This window comes from Lagopus muta, chromosome 3 (assembly GCF_023343835.1).
Source record: "Lagopus muta isolate bLagMut1 chromosome 3, bLagMut1 primary, whole genome shotgun sequence".
Classification (NCBI taxonomy): domain Eukaryota; kingdom Metazoa; phylum Chordata; class Aves; order Galliformes; family Phasianidae; genus Lagopus; species Lagopus muta.
Window position 1 is genome coordinate 79240746 of NC_064435.1, and position 19391 is coordinate 79260136.

Consider the following 19391-nt stretch of genomic DNA (forward strand, 5'->3'; position numbering starts at 1 on the left):
GAAGAGCCATTGTAGAAGTTGCCAGTGGCATGATTAATATGTGTTCTTTGTATATCAGAGTGGTTGCTTTTAAAAATAAACAAAACCAACATAAAAAGCCACACAAACGGGATGTTACTTATAAAAACAATTACTTCTAACAGATATTTTTTTTTCCACAGAAGAACTATTTGCATCTTTTTCTTGAGACCACAGTAGAACGTGGAGTTGTTGGCTCAGTTTGAGTTATCAGTTTTGGTATTTGAAAATGTTTTGGACTGACAGGCCTTGCTGTGAATACTGCTGGGTTGCTTACTGCTATTTCTATCGCATTCCAAACAAGTAGTTGGAGCAACAGGATGTGTAAGCACTACACGTGAAATTACACATTCTCCTTGGAGTTTAATGGATGTCAGTGCTTTTTCATCAGCAGTTTTCCATGTGATGAGAAGTGCGCTGTACTGGGCAGGTTCTGGCACCATAAATAGGTGGAATACCTACCTTTCAGAAATGACTGCTGAGACTAGCTTATGAATAATTTTTTTCCAATACTACACGAAGAAGAAAAATAGTAGCAACAATGACAAAAGGACTGAACTAATTGAGTAACAAAAATTGAAGCGTTTTGATGGGTGTTGGAGGACTGGATAATTAGAGGAAAAACACTGCACCTTCTGTTCCTCTTGAAGCTTATGGCTGTGTGTTTGTAATAGAGGCCACTTATCCTCAGGCTTGTGTAGCTTGCATTAGAAAGGAGGGAATGAAAAGGAAGAAAAAAAAGTCCTTGGCCTTCCTTTCAATGGCAAGCTACTTCACTTACGCCAGCGAAAAATAATCTGTCTCTGTTCAGGGTCCTTTGTGGAAAGGGCTGTATCTCTGCCCAGAAGATTAGATGATATCTCCTTCCTTGGAGTTCAGAGGCTCTTATAAGTTGCCACTGGACTTTGTTTATGAAAGTTTTTTGGTTTATTTTTCTTTCTGGCCCTTAGATGTGTTTGTACTTCTCCACTCATAGCATGTGAGGCCAGTCAAAGTGTCAGTGGCAAAATGATTGCTTCTCTTGCATCGAGCAGCCGACAGAGCACATCACTGCTTGAGCACTATTTGTGTAGCCCCAGAAATCTAAGATGGTGGTAAAGTTGTTTCCTTTTTCTCCTTTAATCTGGCCACATCTGCTCCAAACGTGCCTTTCATTGTTGCAGCTCTTGTTCCCTCCTTCTTGCCCACCAATTCTCACTGTGTCTTATCTCAGCAAGGTGATGCTTTGTGACATGGGCAACTCCATGACTCTTTAATAAGACTCTATGAGAGTGCTTTTTAATAGGGTTGGGTAGAGAATGTAAGAAACAGTTCTTAGTGGCAGTGTTTTTGTTATTTTTCTTAAAGCAGTAAGTTAATGAATAAGTAAATAAATTGGCAGCTTGTAGTTCGCTCAGTCATATTCTGGAGATCTGATGAGGAACAGTGTCTGTTATTTAATTTGTTGCCTATAGATCTGTGTTGTGGAATAATGCTAGCCCTGTGCAGCTCTAGGTGCATGATTTCTGTGGCCTCTGTAGAATTTGTCTCGTCTTCTCCTTTCTGGAGAAGGGTGTTACATTCATGAATCTATTTTATCTGTTACCCTTGGCAGTATTTCAATACAGTGAGAAATGCTTAGTGCTTCGTTGCTGTTCCAATTTTGTTTTCCCAGTAAGATGTAGATGTGATAACTACTTCTGCTCTTCATCGTCAGTTCTCAACTCTTGAAGCTGGGATATGATGGTGACAGCTTCTCACCTCTGCTTGCGTTTTGCCTGTGTTCTGACCAGCTGTGATGTAACGTAGAGGACTTGTGGTGCGCTGTTTTTGCTGCTGTTACTTCTCAAATACCTTAGCTATTTTTTTGGTCACAGAGCATCCCACAACTTCACTGAAAAGGAATTAATTTTCAATATTAGTTTGACAAAGATTTGCACTGTCCCCCTGCTGGCCATCTGTGGACCTGATTTCAGTACTCAGGTGAAGCAAGATTGTGGGTTAACCTGCAGCAGTGACATTAGCTGTGTTGAATTAGCTGACACTGACTCGGGCTGGGCTGCGATTTAAAAGCAGTTTACCTTGTGCTAGTAGAGGTGAAGGAAATGTTTCTGTCTTGTTATTGTATTAATGTACTGGTATACCTCTTGACTTCCAGGTTGCATCACAGCGCATAAGCTCAGTGGATCTTTCATGCTGCAGCTTGGAGCATCTGCCTGCCAACTTGTTTTATAGCCAAGACCTCACTCATCTCAATTTAAAGCAGAACTTCCTGAAGCTAAACCCTAGCCCATCCGCAAGCGGAGCACTTAGTGAATTACAAAGGTAAAATCTACTGGTTCTACTGCTTTTTCTCTGCCCTTGGAGCCAAGTGACCACTGGCAAGAACTTTCCTTAAGCGATGCTAGCTAAATAATGAGTAACGTGCTCCTTTATAGGAATGATCAGATTGTAGGACTTCAGAAATCGGTGAACTTTTGTGCTAGCTAGAACAGATCAAATTTAATGAGAAACTTGGTGTTTGCCTTCTTTTCTGGAAGCCATTTTCAATCTAAAATGTGGTTTCAGACTGAATTGCTTTATATGTAACCTGCTGAGACCAGATTGTAATCCTTCAGTCTGTTACTTGCATGAGAGAATGAGTTGGTCAGTTGCCCAGCAGCAACATTCTAGGTGGGACAAAGCTGTGTATGACTTCACTCCTGAGTTTTTGTTATCTCTCGAGCTAAGGAAGTCTTGATGGAAGATTTAATAAATTCAGACAGATTGCTGTCATCTTTTCTCTCTGCTCAACTGTAATTTTTCTTCCCTAGTAACAGTGACCTTCCAGGTGTTCTTTCCACTGCAACTCATCAAGAATATAACAAATGGAAAGATAGCAGCCCTTTCAGAGATGTGAATGATTTAATGTGTGATAGCAGCCCTTTCAGAGATGTGAATGATTTAATGTGTGTGTCTCAGAATTGTGGAATCAGCAGGCTTTCTGTATTCAGAAAGATAAAATTTCCATTCTCAATATAAACCTGTGATTTTAATTTTAGTGATAACTGAATTGCAGAATACCTCAGAATTGCATTTGTAGATAACCATGTTCAAGTGCATGCTTTAAACCACATTTCTAAATCCTTTCCTCTTTGAAAAAGAACCCAAAAAATGCAAGATGGATTATACTGACTTTTGTATTTTGTGCAATTCCAATTTTCTTCTGGAAAAACAAACAAAATAATTGGCATAATGGAAGATGAATGAACCCAACAGGTTTAGTTCCCAAACAAAGCAAGCAGTGCTTCCAAGAGTTTGTGAACAGCTTGGAGAGGAATACTTGATTAAGTGTTCTGTGAATATTGGTATAGATCTCCAAATATGGAAATTGTACTCCAAAAGTGGAAACTTTAGCATAAGTCAGATGATGAATATAGGCGATTAATGAATGTTGTAATTTTTAACATTTGTCTTCTCTAAATATTACAAAGTGTATAGGAGATACTTAAATATTTTTGTCTGTGCGCAGCTAATTCTGTCTGGGATTAGCCCTTATAAATAATGTGATGGGTGATGTTTTGTCTGTTTAATGTTCTCTCAGTGCTGCGATTTTGTGAATAGCAAAAGAGTTTTGCAGAAAGTCAGCATTAGTAAATGATTACGATTTTCATCACTAATGTGGGAAAGATTTCAGTTGCGAGAGTAAAAGTCTTTCTGAGATTTTACATAAGGGGAATCTGGAGAAGTTGACAGGTTATTGCCAGTTGTATGACTTATTTTTCATCATCCAATTTAATAAAAATTTCAAAACTTCTGGGGGCTATATGAGTTAGAAGTTGATTGGATAAACCAAAAGTCATTTTTGTTCACTCATGTTCCTTCAAATTACTGCAAAACAACTAGAAAATCTGTTCTTATTTGGCACTTTTGGGTTTTATAATAAATTCTTAGCTACAGTTGCAGCCACACACGAGACACAAAACCAGTGAATCAAGCCCAGAAGTATTTAAAGCTCCAGAAATATTCATGTGCTTAGATGTTGTGAGCATAATGCATTGGCATTTACGTACCTAGCCTTCCTGGTCCCATTTTTAATAGAATCTCATTAACAAGTCAGTCTTAAGAAAACTCGTCCTGCTATTAGCAGCTCTTGCTGTTTGCTGTTTTTCTTCATGAGTTGTTCTGGATGATCATTTAATAAATGTACGTGGATGCGGAATCTCAAAACAAAAGGTGTACCAAAGACAGAGGAAAACAGTAGCTTTTCAGTTACCTTGTGAGTAGTCTAAGAAGGGATTTAGTTATAGTAGTGAGATGGTGTGAACTTCTGTGTCTGCACTGTCTGAACGTTGAAAAGTACTTACAGTTGTCTGTATCTTCTTAACTGAGCATATTTCATACATGTGAAAGTAGGCGGTCTGAAAACACATCTCTGAAGATTAACACAACTTATTTTCATGCTTGTTCTCCCTTACATTAGTTTTGTGGTTTTTTTTTTTGTTTTTTTTTTTTTAATGAAAACGGGGTGGATTTTAGCATAGGGTGGATAGGAGGAATTTTATAGTTGAGAAATTCCCTAATTGGAAGTACTTAAAGACATTTTGTGATAGTGTGTGAAGTGTCCTAGATGACATCCTAGTCATCAAATTGGAGAAAAACAGATCTGATGGATAGACTACTCACTGGATAAAGAATTGAGTGGATGGTCATACGCAGTTGTGGTCGGTTGTTCAAGTAGAGACTGGTGACAAATTACATTCCTCAGGGATTGATGTTGGGACTGGTACTACTTAGCATCTTTGTAAGCAACATGGACAGTGAGATAGAGTGCATCCTCAGCAGGTTTGCAGATGATGCCAAGCTGAGCGGTGCGGTTGACATGGTAGAGGGAAAGGATGCCGTCCAGAGGGACCTGGGCAGGCTTTGAGAGGTGGGCCCATGCCAGCCTCATGAAGCACAACAAGGCCGAGTGCAAGGTCCTGTTCATGGGGTGGAGCATTTCCAAGCACAGAGATGGGCTGTGCAGAGGCTGGTTTGAGAGCAGCCCTGAGGAGAAGGATCTGGGGGTGTTGGTTGATGAAAGACTCAACGTGAGCAGGCAATGTGCACTTGCAGCCCAGAAGGCCAGCTGTATCCTGGGTCACATTAAGAGAAGCGTGGCCATCAGATCGAGGGAGGTGATCCTGCTCCTCTACTCTGCTCTCGTGAGACCCCTCTTGGAATACTGCATCCAGTTCTGGAACCCCCAGCACAAGAAGGACATTGAGCTGTTGGAGTGGGTTCAGAGGAGGGTCACAAAGATGATAAGAGGGCTGGAGCAGCTCCCCTGTGGGTACAGGCTGAGAAAGTTGGGTCTCTTCAGCCTGAAGTAGAGAGAACTCTAGAGAGGCCTTCCAGTACCTGAAGGGGGCCTATAGGAAAGCTTGAGAGGGGCCTTTTATGAGGGTATGTAGCAGCAGGATGAGGAGAAATGGCTTTAAACTGGAAGAGGGTAGATTTGGAAAGACAGCCTAGATATTAGGAAGAAATTCTTTGCTGTGAGAGTGATGAGACACTGGAACGTTTGGCCCAGCAAGGTTGTGGATTCTCCCTCGCTGAAGGTGTTCAAGGCCAGGCTGAATGGGGCTTTGAGCAACCTGGTCTAGAGGGAGGTGTCCTTGCCTATAGCAGGGGCTTGGAATGAGAGGATCTTAAAAGTCTCTTCTGACACAAACCATTCTATGAATATCCTTGTAGTCAGAATAAGCCCTAAAGCCCTTTGGGGGTCTTAGCCACTATACGCCACAGATGGAACGACTGAAGACATTCTGTTGTCTTGTCACAAATTCTACAATTTGCACTGTTTTAATGTCAGTTGATGGTTAAAATATACCATAAAGTTGAGAATTCTGTACACTGTTCCCAGACTTCTTTCCCCTTGTCTACAATCGAATTTCACAACTTTTTTCTTGAACTGCATACGATTTGGGATTAATGTTTTTGGAGAGGTGTGAAGTAAACGAATAAACCTTTATTTACTGTTGCTCTGTTTCTGTTTCAGTGGGCTAGGCACATTTTATATATAATTGTTTCAGTCAATGCAATTGGGAGGGGAAAGAAAGCCTGTTTGCATTGAAAACACTGTTTGCTTGTCAATACTGAAGAGGAAGTTGTATGTGGATCTTTAATCCTGTCATGCTGCAGGGCTGACTTAAGGGGAGCAAGTAAACAAAAAGCTTTGAGGGGGGAGAAAATGCAGTAAGTCACAAAGTTTGCTTTAACAATAAAGACAACAATGCTTGATGGTTTTATCTGAAGAACAGTTATTCTGACTGTGGTTGTTAATAAGTGATTATATGGATTTTTATCTCAAGATCAGTTGGTATTTTTCCCAGAGCCTGTTAAGAAATTATCTGTCTCCTCAACTGGAATCGTTCTGTGCTAGTGGCAGTAATTTCAAGTTGATTCCATGATGTATGAGAAGGCTAAAGGACTTTGGATATTCATGCAAGTGTTTCTGAAATTCCTCCTGGCTTCTGATGGAAAGGTAGCAGCTTTTAGTCTGGAAGCAGTGAACTCCTTATTAGTGGTAGGATTAAAAATAGATGCGACAAACAAGCATGCTGTAAAATCACCTTTTTAAAAATAATGTATTGCAAATATAGAAATCGTAGTTGTTAATTGGATTCAATTTAGTGGAACTGTTAAGCTAAAAGTGGTTGTATCTCTCTAAATGGTATGGAATCCAGCCATGGCTGCGGTGTACTAATCTGACTTGTCTATTGCTTTTCAATACGGCTTCCAAAGTGAGGCTTTTCTCGTCATGAGTTTCAATGTGCATCTGTTGCACAAAGAATGCTGTACAGATTGACAGTACTCTGAAGGGCTGCCCTAAAAACTATTTATTTGTGTACACGCTTCAGTTCAGCCTTAAGAAGTAAATGTTTCTGAATGATCTGTCATCATGTTCATCTGGGAAACCCACCCCCCAGTTCATGTTTTTGCATTTCAAGTATACATTTCCAGTGTGGAGGAGAATACATGTTCACTTTTCTAGGAATTTTGTTCTTTCTCTGGAAAGGATAGTCTTTTCCCTCTAATGAAGCAGTGTGCTCTAGGTATGTGCAAAAAAATTGGGAACTACAAAGTACAGCAATGCACGTTTGTATTATTTCCGCTAACAAAACCAACTTTGTTTTTCCAGTCTTTATGGTTGTCTTACCAGCTTTGTAATAGAGTAAGAGCTTTATTGTTGTCTTGAAGTTGGTCCAAATTTGGCTTAACATCTGTGATTCTATTTTGAAAAATAACTGCCTGGATTTAAGGTTATTCCTGCAGTGCAGTCTCTTTAAGGCAATCTACCAATTAATTTTGGCATATAGACTCAAGTCTGCATGCCAGAATTGTTGCCTCTTTTATATTATTAAATGGAAGGAGAGGGGAGAAATGTCAGGATGACTGTCTGGCACGTTGGCATGAAGGGTAATGAAAATACCAAAACTGCAGATATATTTGTTGTTTATTTTTCTTTCTCCTCTTCCCTGTGGGGTTTAAGAAAAAGGAAGGACATGAAAATTCAGGCACAACTGTGTTTTCATTTATTCATTCAACTGATGGGGAATTTGATAAGTAATGAGGAATTTGTTCAAGTTTCTTCTGACTTGACCAAACGGTCTTTTCCCAAACTGTGTAACTGATCCCCTTGCCTGAGATGACTTTATTCCAGCTGGTTCTGCATGGTGTGACATCAGTTACTTGGCTGCTGGATGAACGGGAGTCTTGTCCAGCAAAACAGAGTTCCTCCTTCCTGCTGTCTGCTGTCATCTGTGGAAAACTCTTCTGTACTCAAACTTGGAGTGTTGCCATTGACCTCATCTAGGCAAAGCCTTCACCTGCGGCATCCAAGTGAATTTCCATAGCTGCTGCAGAACCCGTCTGCCCTTATTCAGCCTTTTTTGACAAACTTAGCAGGGCAAGAAGGCTGAAATAGTTTATTTTAATTGTCTGACTTATTTAAGGCTCTTACAGCTACTCGCCTCCCTGTAAATGCAGATGCTCTGAAGAATTTCTGGCACTAGGCCGGCTGCTCCTTTAGGTGATACACTATGGATGGATGAATAGATGTAACTGCAAAATGATAGAAAAATGGACAGTTTATTGTGATTAAGTTAGTGGCTAAAGTAGCAGGTACTTCTGGCACGTGAGTTTCCACCTTCATAGTTCTGCTAGCAAATGATGCTGGAGCTGAGGGACAGCAGTGTGGCTGCTTTGAAGTGATGGTCACCTGCAACCACAGAGCACAATCAGATAAACCAAATATACTGGAGATAGTATTCAGAAAACAATTGTTTAACTTAGTCTGAGTCTCTTTGTAAGCCATGTATTCTGTTGGGTGTGTAGTAAAACATCACAAGTGCTTTTGGTAAAGAGTAAGCTGAATCTGGCTTTGTTAGGCCAGGCTTTTTGGTTGTGTTCCAGACATGGTGTATGGCTATCTTGAATATACTTACCCCTACTCCAAGCAATCTGAAAGACAAGTACTGTACCATGTAATGGAAATTCTATTGTGCACATCAAGTGGCTGTGAATTTGAACTTAGTGTGTCAGCTCCTTGCTTTGCCATGGTATGACCTATTCTTGTTAGCCCCTCTCCTCATTTTGCATATGTCAAATTAATACTGCTCCTGAAGTGGCAGCTTCAGGATTAAGTATGCTTTTTTGCTCAATTATGGCAATTAGCGTTCAGTCATGTTGTATGTTTAAAAGCAAGAGCTGACACATGAACATTTTGCGCTAGCTTAAAATAGGACTGTTTTTGGCCAGATGAGTACCTCTGTGCTGGTCATTACAATGGAAAGCCAACTGTGCTAAGTGAGCACACCATGTCAAGCAACGTTGTTCTTCAGTTTGACTTTTTTTAAGGGATAATGTATCCTAGAACCTGGGAGGGTAGAAGAAAAGGAAGGAAAGCGTTTACACTGACTTAATGTGAGGTTATTATGCTGTCATATATCAAATGAGCAGTGTTTTCTTCTTTCTTGTTACACTGTGAGGACAACATCAATGTGTTCCCCAGCTTCTGTTAGCAATAAAGATTTGGGGGTGAGAAAACATTCTGTAGAATGCTTGAAGCCCAATGTTGTGTAAACTCAGCAGCAACAGAAAAATGAAGTCTAAAATACTTTTCTCATTTGTGATTTATAGCCATGCTATAGATGCTGCTGATGCTACTGACTGTAACTGTCTTGATATGAGAAGCACTGTAAACAATTCAGCATTTCAAATGTGTTGATGGCAGCACTCCATAACAGGAGTGCACTCACCCTTTTGTGGATAGCGTGGATAGCTTGGTGTGTGAATGATCAGAGATGAGAGGCAGACTTATTTTGGGCACAAGTTGCTGCTTATCGTAATTGACACTGCTCCATAAGAAGAATTGTGACTTCAGCATGTTACAGATGAACATATTTAAAGTATTTGTCTTCCAACTTTAAGTACAATTTAACAGTAAGCTTTCTTTTGTGGTTTATTTGGCATAAACTTGTGTATCTTTGGTTTGTATGTATTCAGTATTGGAGGTGCTACTCATCGTTCCTTATGTGTTATATAGACCAGTTGACCAGTACAATTCATGTCCTTAGTAATTAGATTAACTGGAACTTCAGTAAAATTCAGACAAATTAAGTTACTGAAGACCCTTAATATTAAAACATACCTTAGGATAGTGAGGATAAAACACAGATCTAATTTTTTTTTTCCCATGGACCTGGGGTGATTTTCCACAAGAGAATGCCTGCAGAAAAACATTTAAGTTGAACCCTGCCTTGAAGCTACTTGATGTAAACATGTATTCTTAGCTTCCTCCTTTTCCACTTCCCCACCTCGAATCCTCTTTTCTCTGTGTAACAACTTGATCTTTTGTAGTTTTATCTTAAGATTGTGTTTGGGGTCTTCTAGTAAATTGCAGTTTTCACTTGGCTGATGGGCAAAAGCCTTGGAAGTTCCTGAGACTCCAGAGTAGCACAAAGGCTGTAGCCTACGTGCTGATTATTAAATGAGTTAATTATTTTTCGTGGTTGACTTGAAAGTTGGAATGTTTGCATTTTGAAGCTTCTCTGTCGGCTTTTAGTTACTGACTTCCTGTCTCCATCACTACTTTTGCACACCTAAATACTGGAAAACTCATTGGAAATGTTTTTTCCATAGTTACTGGCACTTGTATTTGTAAATGACTTTGAGGAAGCTGGGGGGCAGCTGTCGCACCACAGAATTGCCTCAGAATTGAGGGGTGGCATTCTATCTTTGACCTAAGACTGCAATAATCTTCACGATAAATGCAGGATAGTGGGTGTTAGTTTTTAGGTTCAAGATTTTTTAGCCCTTCCTCTAAAATAGGAGAATAGGAAGGTATTTCATTTATTTTTGTGTGTATATGGCTAACAGCCCATATTAGCATCAGCTAGCTTACCCTAGCACTCTTTTTTATTTTTACCATTCTCCCTCCAGAGATGCATTAGTCATTGTTTCTGCACGGTAGCATTTCTTTTCCCTGCAGCAGTAATTTCATTGCAAGATTTCATTTATTCTCCATCTAACTCTGTCCCAAACTACTTCTGCCTCCAGCATAGTATGGAGTGTTCAAAATCTGTGCTAGTTCTGGCCATGAGTTTTCTTTCTTTTGTCTCCATCTTCGTACCAAAATACCAATAGGTGGCACAACATTCCAGTGCCTGTTGGAAACAATTGTAAATATTAAGTGTATTTAGTTTGTCTCTTGGGGTAAAAATCCACATCCCCTTTGACATGTGCTAATGAAGGCACTATTTGTGTTTTCTTGTTGATTTTTTTTTTTTTTTTTTTTCCAGTGACTTGGGTTTGATTTTTAGATAATACTGAGGTTGTGTATCAGTTAATTGTGACAGTTGGCAAGGTTTTTTTAATGGTCGTCTTATGTTAAAGATTTATAAGTGGCTTAATGCTCAGTGCATTTTCTGTTCTTGTTTTCTAATTGGGGCAGAAGTGCTTTGAGATTAGAATGTGTTGGGCCAACGCAGAGGCTATGGATGCATTGGCACATACTATCAGTGATGACTGCCATCTGAAATGGAGGGATTTGTAGGTGCATTTTTCCTTCTGTTATCTTGTAATACAAAAAGCCTGCTCACAAAACAAAGGGCTTGAGAGTTAATAAAGGGAAAGTTAAGTTTAAATAAAATATCCCGGAATAAACTGTGCCAGAAAAGAAACTTCCTCCCATGTATCAGATTCTGATGCAGATCTTTTCATTCATCCATTTACTTGCCTTTCGAATACCTCCCAATGCTTGTTAGGCACCTATATAATAACATTGCTGAACATGCGTGCTGGCTAATTGAATAGTCCTCCTTTTGGTGTTTTTTTTCTTCCCATTCTTGGTCATTTTTAGTAGGGCAAGCACATGCAAGTTGCTTCTGTGGCTGACTGGATAAACCAAGGGGATTTTGAGTTTGTGAAATACCAAGGACAACATTTTGAGATCAAGCTTTTACATCCTGATGGATACCACCTAATCAAAATTCTGAGAATTTGTCTGTCACTACAGAAGTCCTACTTTAGTTTTGCTTTATTTCCCATTTTTTATTTAAACCAACCCATTATAATGAGATTCTTTGTTTGAAAGGCAGTAGCATCTATTTGCATGAATGGAGCTGGGCTGAAGCAAACCACAAAACTGTGTTGAAATATGTGAGGTTCCTGCACCCTGTAACCAGCATCACTGAGGTCGTCTTAGCATCAAAAAATGTGTTGAGAAGTACAGTACCACTTCAGTACAGGATCAGATACCACAGAAGACCATTTCAGAAATGAAGTATGTTATATGGATTACAAGGATCTGATCTGTGTTATATGCATTTAGTATGTTGTTCAAGAGGACCTATTTTCCCATACTAGCTTAACATGACTGAATCTTTTGCAAGTGGTGCTGAACTTGAGTGCCTGGAAGTTTCCATGCTTGTTCTGAGTACATAAACTAAAAGCACATGTAATTTTTATTTGAATAACCAGGCTTACTTTGTGTTAGTTGTTGCAAAGCAACTTGGTGTGTGTTACGCTCCACTACTTTTTGTTTTGTTTTCTTTCCTCATCTCTTTGTAGATTCACCAAGTTGAAGAGCCTTAACCTCTCCAATAATAATTTAGGAGAATTCCCACTGGCAGTTTGCAGTATCCCAACCCTGACAGAGCTCAACGTGTCCTGCAATGCCCTCAGAAGTGTTCCAGCAGTTGTAGGCGAGATGCACAAGCAAGTATTTTCTTAAAACTTACTGTACACAGCCTTATAATAAAGACAACAAACATAACTGCACATAATCTTGCTATGAAAAGCAATATAAACTAACTGGGTTGTGTCAGAGCAAACTGTCTTGAAGATCTATATTGAACCAGTTCTGTGCTACAAGTAGAGTAAGCTGTCTTTGTATCTGAAACTCTACCAGTTCCCAGTATTTAACACAAGGGTCACCTTCATGGTGAACAGAATCTTTAAGCCTTGCTTACATGCTTCAGTCATCACATATGTGGAGGTGTTTGAAGATGTAATGTGTCTACTAGCATGGCCTAAATTTCATAGTTACCAAGGCTTTTAATTGTTCAGTATCTTGTGTAGTAGAAGATGTTAAACCTTTGTTCCTTGGTTTTTCTTCTGCCCTTTGTGTATTTTATTTCACTGTAACCACAGCAGACTTGTATGTTTATAGTAAGGATATGTGATTTAACAGGTCACTCACATTCTTCACTCTCCCTTCCCCTCCCCCATCTGTAATAGCTTGCAGACATTTTTGCTGGATGGTAACTTTCTCCAGTCCCTTCCTGATGAATTGGAGCATATGCATCAGCTCAGCTATGTGAGTCTGTCCTTCAATGAATTCACTGACATTCCAGGAGTATTAGAGAAGCTGACTGCAATGGACAAACTCTGTATGTCAGGAAACTGTATGGATACACTCAACTTGCAAGTGTTAAAAAGGATGCCTCATATTAAACATGTGGACCTAAGGTAGGTTTTTGAAAAAGGAGGAAAAAAAAATCAAAGTTGAATCTAAATTAGTGGTATTGAAACAATTTATTTAGTTGTCATAATAACCTCTGGGCAGGAATCTGTTGTGCTAGTTCATGTTTCTGACAGTTGCATAACTCCCAGCACTTGCAGGGACTCAGTGCTTTTTCTTTGAGGAAGAGGTCGCACCTAGGATCAATAGTTAGGATAGTGAGTTTTGAAGGACGTGAATATTTACACCAGAAGATCAAATGAAATGGTGCGTGGGCTGCTGGTGACTCCTGCAGTTCTAGTTGGTGCAGGATTAGTATAATATAAATTGTAGTTTCTTATCCAAAAAAAGCTTCTATCTGAAACATTACAGATACGTAAGATGATGAAGAGGGAAGTCAAAATGAGTGGATGAAAACAGATGCTTTCATGTTTCTTGGTCTGTTACAAAGCCTAGTCCACAACAAGTAATAGTATTTTATTGATGCCTCCTTAAAAAGATCCTTATTACAAATGACTTTTGTGTGCTGGTCATTCTAATTGTCTTGGGAGAACCCAGATTTTGCAAGCAGCTGAGCATAATGCATAACCTTTACTATGATATCCAAATAGCAATGGATTTTGGAACTGCTTAGTTAAATTTAACTGTTCAAGCTAAAACTTAATGTGCTGTATTGTTCTGTAGTTGGCAGCTTTTGAAATGAAGAAAAGGCCAGCATAAGTATGTCAGGAAAATAGATAAAATGATGAAAAGTTACCTCTCTATCACACAACTTTTAACTTTTTGTTAATTCACTTTCTCCTGTCCTTTGTTAAACTCTACTACTTAATAATCAGTGCAATTCACTTTAGTGTAGTTGAAGGCTGTGTCTTGTGAAAGTGTAAGTGATTGAGATAAGTGGTATGACTTCTCAAAGGTCTTTGTAAAGCTGTCCTGGCTATTTTTTGTCTGTTATGTTTGTGAACTGTACTTGCTGTGCTGTGCAGTGCTTTGCTTCATTGAAACCAGAAGTAAACACTGCCTTGTAAAATGGAAGCAGAAAAGAATAGCCTGTGATGGTGGAGGAGGCTTATTCCATAATTTCATTTAGTGGAAAAGTGAGGTTACTTTGAAAACATGCAGCTGTTGTACAGATCTGAAACAAAGAGCTACAGCAAAACAATAGGTAGGTACCTTCATGCTCAGCAGGGAGGAATAATGAGCCAACACAAGTTGATGGACTGGTTTTAGTGTTCTGTTCCGGTCTGAGAATTTGAGCTCTTTGAAGTGCCTTGCCATCTTAAAGATAGCTGTTACAAGGTAAAACTGCTTCAATTTCAACTTCTCCAGAAGTTGCTGAATGTTGGCAGCAGCTGCACTGCGGTGAAGGTGTGATAAACAGCTGTTTTCTTTATCTGATAGACCCACTTGTCTTGGGTTTTTGCTTGGCTTTCTTCTGACACCCTTCTCAGGCCTCTGAATTTGCCCAGTGTGGAACGTGATGAAGTGGCAAGCGAGTCTGGGAATACATGAATCCCAGTTTGTCTTTTCAGTAAAGTAGGGGACATGAATACTTACAGACTTCTTGTCTGCTAGGATCTCATCTTTCCAGGAGATGCCTGTGGTACACCTGTGTTTTTATCTTTTCTGTACTATCAGGCACAGATAGTCATTTATTTTTACGATTACACATAACAGTACGACACGATAACAATAGCACGTAGATTGAGCTTTTTATCAGTGGTTTTCAGAAGGGAGCCTGGTATCATCATTCCTTTGTCATGATGGGTAAAACAATAGAGCTGATGCATCCTGATATTGAAATCCCACAAGGGTACAGAAACTTACCTAAAAATCAAAACTCATTAGAACCTTGAGGTATGCTAATTTAATCCTGAGCAACTGATGGTGAAGTGAGCATTGGTTTGTCAGCAGGACCCTCTCATGTAACTACATTTAATCTCGCTTTTTGTCTGCAAGATTGAATTCAATTAGGAGATTGGTGGCTGATGAAATAGACTTTCTCCACCATGTGACCCAGTTGGACCTCAGAGACAACAAACTTGGAGAGCTGGATGCAACAGTATTTAACAACGTTGAAGTGTTACACTGTGAAAGAAATCAACTGGTAACTCTGAAAATTAGTGGATATTTTCTCAAAGCCCTGTATGCTTCCTCAAATGGTAAGTGTGTTTCCAGGGCAGCTGTGTTGTCATCTGCTTTCTGGTTTTTGTGCCTGGCTCTCTGTGGGATGCTTATGGAGTATAATATACATAATTGAGAGGAGTCAGGAGTCTCTTGAAATGGCTGTGGGATATAAGATTTTCATGTATGCTATGTCATGTTACTGACAACTCAGCTTCAGAATTGGCTTCCAGATAGCACTGTAACACTGATTTGGAGTTCTCAAAACCATGGAAATCTTAGAAATTGGGCCAAAATTCTTTATGTCATCAGGGAGGGGTCTCGAAGCTGTCATTTATGTACTTTATGAAGCAAATAAGGAATTTATTGCTTCTCCCTGGACTTCGAGTTTTGATGAGTGTCTGTGAGACAAACTAAACATATTTTTGCTACTACTTCTAGCTACTTACTCTTGCTGGAAAGCTATAAAACCTAGCATGAGTAACTTTGTTTGCTTTCTATAATACAAATGACATAGCCTTTTCTAGTTGAATATTTCTGGTGTTCCATTAATAAGATTTGTTTAATCTCTCTGTAGAAGCTGCTGTGTTACTTTAACACTCAATTTTCACTACTATTTTTATTGTTTGGAGTAGTTTGGTGTGGAATAAACAAAACACCAGCTCAGACAACTGTGAATTTTCTGAACAGTCTGCAATGCTTGGTTGTCATCTTAACGATATCCAGAACTGTGCTATCATTAAATATTCATGTAAGGATATTTGTAACTAAGGAAGGTTTAATATGATCTGAGCATGTGCTATGCAGTGTGAGCTGAGAACCCAAGTTAGCCTGGATCTTGCTATCAACTGTTTGTTTGGTCACATTGCCAGCAGGAAGAGCACAATGCTGTCCTCTCTTTGCACCCACAGCTACCTTGTTTTAAGTCTGTCTCCAAAGGAACAGTGATGTTTGTTATATCCATGTCAGTGGATTTTTTTTATAAGCTTAAACACCTGCTGGTTTTGTTTCAACATCCGTGCTAAGCATCAACTACCTAAAAGTTTAGGATATGAAACACAGAGTCAATCAAAATATGCTGCTGGCTGTAGTTGAGGAGCTGTGAAAAGTTTATACGACTACTTGTAACCAGAAACTCTTGGGTAAAGGATAGAAAAATGCTGTGTCTTGCCATAACCCAGAGAACTCCAGAAGTATTCCTTAGCTTACTGTTTCAGAGCAAAGAATCCATGGCTGTACTGTCAGTGGGGGGAAAAAAGAGAGTACAGGCTATTTGGCTAGAGCAGGCAAACTTGCAGAAGATGTGGCAGAAGAGAAGCTCCAAATCTGGGGCAATAGTGGATTTTGTTATGAAAATTTTTAACTCCCTGTTTTCTCTTCTCTGATGAATTATGTGGCATCTGTCATATCAAATACAGCCTCATATAACAAGCATACTCAGACATAATAGAGGAAAAAAAACAACCAGATCCGTAGCAGCTTTTTTTAGCTTACTGACTTATCTGAAATCTGATTGTTATAACAATACTTAAAGTACCTTTTACAGAGCAGCAAATTGCAGAGCTGTATTGTGTTTATTTTCTCCTCCTAGAACTTGTTCATCTTGATGTGTATCCAGTTCCTAATTACCTGACTTACATGGATATTTCTAGGTAAGTATTTTTTTTCCTTGGGTTTGTGAAATACATATTAATTGAGTTTATGGAGAAGGAACACTGTGTGTTTTACAGATTTGAAGTGGAGGTAGGAATTGGACCTTCAGATGCGACAGAGCTGATGCTCAAAGTCAGTTGTTGTCCAGTAGAAAAAAAAAAACCCAACAGCTGTTCCCTGCTTCCTCTTAACTTTTTGATTTTAGCCTGCTTTGAAGCTCTTCTAAACTGTTGAGGATGATGTTATGTGTGTTTAGGGTCCTATTTGTGAATTTAAAATCTGCAAGAGCTTAAATACAGTTTGCCTGCTTTTGCATCTGCGTATGCTAACTGAAGCAGTGGATATGTGAATGCATGTGCAATCAATCTTGTATACTTATTTTACACTACTGGCTTTTGTCTTTAAGGCAGGATACGTGAGTGCCCCACTGTGCTTAGCTGAATGTTTGCAGTGCAGCTATTTGGAAAAACTTACCTTCTAGAATGGCTAGCTTCAGTGAAGAGAAATGCAAGAACAAAACCCTTGGCTTTTAAGATGCACAGAATGTTTTACTCTCTGTAGTGAAGAGTAGCAGAGCAGGCTTCAGAATTGAATTTATAGGGCATCGAAGAAATGTTTCCGCTTGACACCATGAATATTTTTTAATAGGCGTCTCACAAATGTGCACTAAAACAATTTCCTTTCCTTGGGAAAGACAACTTCCTGATACTCTTAATACTTCTTCACTGATACTTGGAAAGCAGCTTTTTTTCCTTTCTTGGTTAGAGGCCACATGTTTTGGGAAGTAATAATGTGAATCATAGAATCATAGATTCTATGTGATTCAATGTGTTAGCTTTACGCTGCTGCTATAAGTCTTACTGCAGCGTCCTTAAAGGGTATGATCTCACAAAGTGTACGTGTAGGAGAATCATGTGGATAATGATCTGGTATACCTCATTGTGCTGTTTGTTTACAGAAATCATCTGGAAAACCTGCCTGAGTGGGTATGTGACAGCAAAAAACTGGAAGTGTTGGATGTTGGCCACAATCGGATAAGTGAGCTGCCTGCCCGGTGAGTCTTGCAGACCAGCTGCAGAACGTGGTACAAGATAAGCAGTTCAGAAATAATTGCTGATTCAGTGTTTAGTCTGTTCCAGTGATTGTCAGGCAAATTTTATCTTCTGTTTGATTTTATTTTTACCTTGTGGAGTGTCATCATGCCACAAGCTTCCACTGAGCCTTTCTTCTTTTACTTTCATGCAGAGAAAGCAGTGCTTTTGAACTTCAGATGGAAGTTTTGAGTCTGTTCAGTGAGGAAAGCCCTTCATTTTTAATACTGAATATTAAATATTTACAGCCATAACTTTACATGACAATTTAGACATTCAGGATGCGTAACTTATTTCTGTTTTAGTGGCATCTAGAGACTGTTTTACAGCCCAGTTTGAGTTTCAGATAGGAAGAAGGATTGAGAGGAGAGAGTAAAGCCATGTGAAGTAAGCTTTTGCATGCATAGCAACTGCATTCGATCTCCCATCCAAGTCTCTAAACTTTAAGTTGATAAAGTGGTAGGAAAGGAAGTGAACAAGAAAGAAAATGGGTTACATAATGAATGGCTGTTTGTAACTTTTTTCTAGATAGACCCAGTCCAAATATCAGCCAGGTTCTGGTATTGAGCATTTTAAAGTGCCTGACTTCGCTGGAAAATAGTTGTCCTTTCTGGCTGCTCTGTGCACTTCAAAAGAGAAGTTGTGAAAGAGGGAGAGCATGCTGGGCACAAGTGGTGAAAATGCGTGGGGATGTACAGAGCTATTGAACGTTGTGGACAGCTAGTGTATGAAGAGTTGTTTTCCTTATGAAGCTGTGTAGCACTGAAGAGCATCAGGAACAAGAAAGTTGGTGTTGTCTGGGGATTTAGTGTTGGAGATGGGAAGAGAATAGGTTTCAGGAATCTGGGCAGAAAAGGATGTGAGGAGATTTAGTGAGCAAACTAATGTCATAACATAGACTGTTCATCGCTGTGTTTTTTCCACACAAAGTGAAACTTGCACCCACTCAGAAGGTTGGGGGAGCCAAAGTTCATTTGCCTTTCATTTGCACTTCATAACAGCAAGGAATATCAAGGCATACCGGATATCTTTGGAAGATTAATGATTAGCTGAGAACTACATACAGTCAACATCCCACTTGTCTCTCCTGGCATCTTATCATTAACCCCAGGAAACAGCTTATCACTTGAAAGCTCTTCTTTGTAGTATGTGTCTAGATAGCTTAGTTCCTAATAAGTCAGCTCATTTTTAAGGCTTAGTTCAAAAAGTGGCCTTAAACATTAATTAATGTTTAGGGAAACTTGGGTCTGAATTCAAATGCAAACAGCTCAGGCATATATACTTCGTGTAAGTATCGGGAAAAATATTAGTGCTCAGTAAGAGTTCATGTGCTCTACTGCTTGCTTTTTTCTTCTGTATAGAATAGCACTCTGAAAACACACCAAGTAAACAAACAGCACTCCCCTTGGAGGATGCTTACAAGCCTAGCCACAAATGTTCAAGCCTTGACTGCCCAGCGATTTCCTGGAAGGCTGAAGGTTGCACCTAATCTAAACAAACTATGGTTGAGGCTTTCTACTTGCCCCTTGAAATAAAAG

The 19391-nt window shown here is 39.3% G+C and overlaps 1 protein-coding gene across 1 annotated transcript in view; it reads left to right on the forward strand.

Moving 5' to 3' along the window:
* PHLPP1 (PH domain and leucine rich repeat protein phosphatase 1) overlaps positions 1-19391 on the forward strand; it is a 131815-nt gene that overhangs the window by 86189 nt on the left and 26235 nt on the right. The window contains exons 4-9 of the mRNA XM_048938663.1: positions 2156-2322; positions 12094-12240; positions 12763-12993; positions 14945-15147; positions 16701-16761; positions 17721-17816. Of these exons, the coding sequence (XP_048794620.1) occupies positions 2156-2322; positions 12094-12240; positions 12763-12993; positions 14945-15147; positions 16701-16761; positions 17721-17816 (905 nt within the window). The remainder of the gene's footprint in view (positions 1-2155; positions 2323-12093; positions 12241-12762; positions 12994-14944; positions 15148-16700; positions 16762-17720; positions 17817-19391) is intronic.